Source organism: Anopheles stephensi, chromosome 2 (genome assembly GCF_013141755.1).
Source record: "Anopheles stephensi strain Indian chromosome 2, UCI_ANSTEP_V1.0, whole genome shotgun sequence".
In the NCBI taxonomy this organism is placed as follows: domain Eukaryota; kingdom Metazoa; phylum Arthropoda; class Insecta; order Diptera; family Culicidae; genus Anopheles; species Anopheles stephensi.
The window spans coordinates 28,517,345-28,523,586 of NC_050202.1; the positions used below are offsets into that span (position 1 = coordinate 28,517,345).

Below are 6,242 nucleotides of genomic sequence, written 5' to 3' on the forward strand. Positions count from 1 at the left end.
TCGAACCGTGTGGAGCGCTTTTGTCAAAGCGTTCCAGAAAGTGTGAGCTGCCGTGCGACGAGAAAGTGCTCGTCGCAGAAATTTAGAACACTCGGCTTCTTTTCCGAAAGCTATAAAAGAGGTGCTGATCGCAAAGCGCGGTCATTCTCGATCACACCGCGGAGGGAAGCCAAGCCAATCCAATCGGCTCTTTTCAGAGCCACCTAATAATTGAAGGAGAATATTGGTTTCAACAAAAAAAAAAAAAAAAAAAAAAAACACAACGTAGGCCGTCTTCGGACGTAACATTTGGTGCCGTGACCAGGATTGGCGGGCTTCAGCACTCCTGTGATCCGTGAGTAAAGTGCGTACGTATTTTTTCTCACGCGTTTCGTGTCGTCGCGCAAGTGCGTGCGTGTAACGATTAAGCGAGTTTGTGTCCTCGCGCGTGTACGGGTGTGATATACCACGAGTTCGTGTCCTCGTGTGTATATGTGCGACTCTCCGTGAGTGTGCTTCATCGTGCGTGTGTGTGTGACTTGTCACGAGTTCGTGTCCTCGTGCGAGTGCGTGCATTCTTTTATTCAGCGAGTTTGTGTCCTCGCTTGTGTGGCTAACCACGAGTTTTGTGTCCTCGTGTATGTGATTGTGTTACTCTCCGCGAGTTCGTGTCCTCGCGTGTGTGTGTGACTCTGCAGTTGTGTGTGATTCGCCGTGAGTTCGTGTCCTCGCGTGCGTGTGACCTTGCGCGAGTGTGTTTTCGCGCGCGTGTGTGGTTGCCGCGAGTTCGTGCCCTCGCGTGCCTGTGACTTTGCGTGTGAGTGTAGTTTTTAGTCCAAAATGACCAAGGCGGACAAGCTTAAGGCCAAGCAGGCCAAAAGGCGATCGCTGATTGAGTCTATGCGACGCTCACTGCAGTTCGCAGTGGATTACACCCCCGAGCTACAAGATCAAGTGCCTGATCGTCTTGCAAGATTGGTGAAGTGTTGGGAATGTTTCCAATCGATCCATGAAGAGTGTGAAGAGCTAGATGAATCGGAAAACGCTACCAGAAGCAACGATGATATCCTAGCGCAAACGGAAGATCTATTTTTCGAAACCAAGGCTGCGTTATCAAAGCTAGTGAAAAAGGAGAAAGAAGAGCAACCACGCTCAAAGCTCGTAAGCGTGAAACTACCCACTATATCGTTGCCGGTTTTTAGTGGCGAGGTAACGCAATGGTTGTTATTTCATGACACTTTTGTTTCTCTTGTGCACAACTGTGACGATATCGCACCTATACAAAAGTTTCATTACCTGCGCGCGTCATTGAAAGGGGAAGCGGCAGGAATAGTGCACCCAATTCCCATTTCTTCGGAAAATTATACTGTGGCATGGAAAGCTTTGCTTGACCGGTATGGTAACAAGCCGTATCTACGTAAAATGCACACGCGTGAATTATTTGGGTTGCCTTCCATGATCAATAGTGGTGCGCAAGAGCTTCGACAATTAGTGAGCAAATTCCAGCTGCATATTGACATTCTAAAACAGCTAGGAGAAACCGTTTCGGATGATAGTAGCATTATCATGGAAATTTTGGCCAGCAAGCTCGACAAGGCATCGTTGAAGGCTTGGGAAGAACACTACGCTCAGGAGGAAGCTTTGTTAACCTATCCTAGCATGACAGCATTTCTGCTTAAAAGAGCGCAAGCGAGTGAGTCTCTAGCGTTGCAGGTAGGAAATCGTGTTAGCTCTTCCAACGCAAAGGTACCAAACCAGAAAACATCTAAAAGGCTTAGTGTCAATGCTGCAAGCATGAAAGGGAACAATGTGGTTCCTTGTGTTTTGTGCTCTAAAGACCATTATTTATGGCAATGCCAAGCATTTCTGGATCTTAAGCCTAAGGATCGACAGAGTGCTGTTAATGGCAAAGAACTTTGTGGCAATTGCCTACAAAAGGGGCATTTTGCAAAATCATGCCGATCAAGATATACGTGCCAGCAATGCAAAAAGAAGCATCACACATTGCTACATTTCGTGGAAGATGCTAAACAGCCCTGTGAAAAAGGTTCGTCTGATTCGAGCATTATGGCAGCTGCGCATGTAAATAGTGTTGATCGTGTATCCAAAAACGTGTTGCTTTCAACTGTGTTGTTGGAAGTAAATGATGCATATGGACAAAGGCATCTCGTGCGTGCGCTGTTGGACAATGGTTCGCAACCTAACGCCATTAGTGAGTCGCTGTGTCAACAATTGCATTTGCCGCGGAAAAAAGTGAACATTTTGATCGTTGGTGTCGACGGAATAGAATCCAGTGCCAATCATGAAGTTCGTGCAAAGGTACAGTCGCGCGTTACCAACTATTCGGCGGAAATGGACTTCTTAGTGTTGCGAAAAGTGGCGTGTGATACTCCATCCCACGAAGTCCCAGTGCAAAAGTGGAATATACCTGCATCATATCCTCTCGCAGACCCGCATTTCTGCACGCCCGGTCGTATCGATATGATTATTGGAGCAGGGTATTTCTACTCACTATTGTGTGACGGTAGATATAGTCTACCAAACAAAGGCGTGCTGGTCGAAAGTGTTTTCGGCTGGATTATGACCGGTGACATTCCTGCTATATCGAGTGATGCGGTTCGGTGCAATGTGGTAGCCGTCCGTCCTACGATCGAAGAACAATTGGAGCGATTCTGGAAGATCGAGGAACTCCAGGTGAGCGAATACTCTTTTGATGAAAAGGAGTGTGAAAGGCATTTTCAACAAACCGTTTCGCGTGATGGAAGCGGCCGTTATATTGTTCAAATGCCCAAGCAGCCCAACTTCAAGGAAATAATAGGTGAGTCGAAAACCAATGCATTGAAAAGATTTCACCTTCTTGAGAAAAGATTGTCGAAGGATGCTTGCCTCAAAAGCCAATACCACGACTTCATGCAGGAATATTTAGACCTGGGGCACATGGCTGTTGTTTCTGAAAATCAAGAAGAAAAAATCGGTGCATATTATCTTCCACATCATCCGGTGTTGAAAGAGTCCAGTTCTACTACGAAACTGAGAGTTGTTTTCGACGCCTCTGCTAAAACTACGACTGGAAAGTCATTGAACGAAGCTCTGCTAGTTGGTCCCGTGGTTCAGGAAGAGTTGCTAACTTTAGTAATTCGTTTCCGAAAATATCGTGTAGCTATTGTCGCTGACATAGCAAAGATGTACCGACAAGTAACAATGCATCCAGATGATCGGCATCTGCAACGTATTTTATGGAGATTTGACAATGCTCAGCCCATCCGATCATACGAACTAAGCACAGTGACATATGGCTTGGCACCCTCAGCATTCTTAGCAACACGCACATTGTTACAGCTTGCTCATGATGAAGGTAAGCAATACCCCAAAGCCAGTGCCGCTGTGAAACAAAACCTGTATGTGGATGATCTACTAGCAGGAGCGGGAAGTATTGCAGAAGCAAAAGAACTGCGTGATCAACTCAATGCTCTTCTCGAAAAAGGTGGATTTTGTCTTCGAAAGTGGTGTTCCAATTCGCTAGAGGTGCTAGCGGATCTCCCTGCAGAACTTCTTGGAACACAATCCGCCATAAAGTTTGAAGCTGAAGAAAGCATCAAGACACTGGGCATTTGCTGGGAACCCGAAGCAGATTCATTTCGTATGAATGTCTCTATTGAAAACAAGTCCACTATTCACACAAAACGCAGTATATTGTCATCAATAGCTCAACTCTATGATCCCCTCGGTCTTATTACACCAGTGACTATACGTGCGAAAATCATCATGCAACAATTGTGGTTGCAGAGCTTGGACTGGGATGTGCCAGTTCCTCATAAGTTGCAAGAAAAGTGGACAGAATTTCTGCAACAAATAGCAAACTTAGCACAATTTCGCATAGCTAGGTTTGCATTCATACCAGAACATCAGCATGCAGAGCTACATTGCTTTGTTGATGCTTCTGAAGTGGCCTATGGTGCATGCATATACATCAGATCAATCGACAGCAACGGTTCAATATGCATAACATTATTAGCGTCGAAATCAAGAGTGGCTCCACTGAAACCTTTAACAATTCCGCGATTAGAGCTGTCTGCCGCCTTGCTTGGAGCTCGACTCTACCAAAAGGTGGTGTATGCATTAGACACCAAATTCGACGAGTGTTTCTTTTGGTCTGATTCAACTGTTACGCTTCAGTGGCTCAAGGCAGCTCCCAGAACATGGAAACCGTTTGTGGCCAACCGGGTAGCTGAAGTACAAGACATAACACATGGTGCGCAGTGGCAACATGTCTCCGGAAAAGAAAACCCAGCCGATATGATCTCTCGGGGTATATCAACAGTCGAGCTTCTAAACAGTGATCTATGGTGAAATGGTCCCTCGTGGCTTGGCGGAGTCAAATCATCTTGGCCTTCTCAACACTTCGGCGAGAAAGGTGAAACAGAGTTGGAGAAAAGAGCCATCGTTCTCACGGCTCAAGTTGCTGAGACGGATCTAATCTTCAAGCGATTTTCATCGTTTCAACGGCTGTTAAGGGTTTTTGGATTCTGTGTTAGATTCATCAACAATATTCGCAAGCGTGAACCAAAACAGTTTTCGTCTTCGTTAACAGTGAAAGAGTTACAGTCGGCTAAAACGATCCTGTTCCATATGGTGCAAAGAGAAGTGTTTTCAGACGATATTCGCGCTATCACAAAGGGAAAGTGTCTAACAAAGAGCTCATCCATTCGATTGTTGAATCCATTCCTCGATTCTTGTGGATTATTACGCGTTGGTGGCCGGTTGCGTGAATCAAATATGGCATTTGATGGGAAGCATCCAGTTCTTTTGCCAGCATTTCACCCATTTACGCGTCTTTTGATCAGGGATCAGCATCATAAAACATTACACGGTGGAGTTACAATGACCCTTTCGTCCCTGCGTGATGAAGTGTGGATTCTGAATGGCATGCGGGCCGTTCGTAGTGTACTTCGAACCTGCTATCGGTGCATAAGGGCCAATCCAGTTCCAATAGCACAACCTATTGGTCAGCTACCAGTGTCACGTGTTACGGTAAACGAAGTGTTCGCTTGCGTTGGAATCGATTACTGTGGACCGTTTTATTTGCGCCCAACACACCGTAAGGCAGCTTCTCCCAAGTGTTACGTGTCAGTGTTTGTTTGTATGAGCACAAAGACTGTTCATTTAGAACTCGTTAGTGATCTGAGTACCCCTTCTTTCTTAATGGCGCTGGATAGATTTGTGGCCAGAAGGGGCAAGCCGAAGCATTTGTATTCCGACAATGGCACTAATTTCGTAGGTGCCAAACATGCCTTGCACGAACTATACGTTCTTCTTCAGCGTGACAGTGAAAAAATCAGTGACTATATGGCCAAAGACAGTATCCAGTGGCATATGATTCCACCTCGCGCTCCCAACTTCGGCGGCTTATGGGAAGCTGCAGTAAAGGTGGCAAAAACTCACTTAGTACGTCAGCTTGGTGCAGCTCAGTTGGCTTACGAAGCTATGATTACTATCTTAGCAAAGATAGAAGGCCATATGAATTCCAGACCTCTTGTCCCCCTTTCACAAGATCCTAATGACCTAGAGGCGTTAACTCCTGCACATTTTTTGATGCTCAAGAAACCACAAGTAATTCCCGAACCTGAATTATCCCATCTCCCGCTTAATCGCCTGTCGCAGTATCAGCTTGTTCAGAGATATGCCCAGGGTTTCTGGCACCGTTGGCGCAACGAGTATGTGAAGTCGTTAAACGGTCATCGCAACGTCAAACGGAGCATTCAGGAGCTGAATGTAGGTGATTTGGTGATAGTGAAAGACGAGCAATTACCAGCAGTGAAGTGGCCTTTGGCGCGTATAGTGGAAAAACATCCTGGACCAGATTCAGTGACACGTGTCGTGACTCTTCGTACAGCGAATGGGATCATCAAACGTCCAGTTTCCAAAATTTGTGCATTGGAGTGTCATCAGGAAGTGTAAATTTTGGGAAATGTATTCCCAAAAGGTGGCCGGTATGTTCGATCCCGAACTAAAATAACAACAACAGTGGATCCAGAGCACACAGGCACCAATAAGAACAATAACGAATCCACGCCACACGTGCCGCCGTTTCCATACTCGGCTTCCAAGAAGTCGAACCGTGTGGAGCGCTTTTGTCAAAGCGTTCCAGAAAGTGTGAGCTGCCGTGCGACGAGAAAGTGCTCGTCGCAGAAATTTAGAACACTCGGCTTCTTTTCCGAAAGCTATAAAAGAGGTGCTGATCGCAAAGCGCGGTCATTCTCGAT

At 46.1% G+C, this 6,242-nt stretch overlaps 1 protein-coding gene across 1 annotated transcript; it reads left to right on the forward strand.

The window, feature by feature from the left end:
- Positions 1-735: 735 nt before the first annotated feature.
- LOC118507144 lies at positions 736-5,937 on the forward strand. Its single transcript, XM_036045180.1, has 4 exons — positions 736-2,797; positions 4,571-4,739; positions 4,824-5,010; positions 5,641-5,937. The coding sequence occupies exons 1-4, from the start codon at positions 820-822 to the stop codon at positions 5,935-5,937; spliced, it is 2,631 nt and encodes an 876-aa protein (XP_035901073.1). The 5' UTR covers positions 736-819.
- Positions 5,938-6,242: the final 305 nt, after the last annotated feature.

Coding starts and splice junctions, on each gene's coding strand:
- LOC118507144 (XM_036045180.1), top strand. CDS start 820: ATGACCAAGGCGGACAAGCTTAAGGCCAAGCAGGCCAAAAGGCGATCG. Junction 2,798..4,570: donor CAACTTCAAGGAAATAATAG/GTGAGTCGAAAA, acceptor CTTCGTTAACAG/TGAAAGAGTTACAGTCGGCT. Junction 5,011..5,640: donor TACCAGTGTCACGTGTTACG/GTAAACGAAGTG, acceptor CGCCTGTCGCAG/TATCAGCTTGTTCAGAGATA.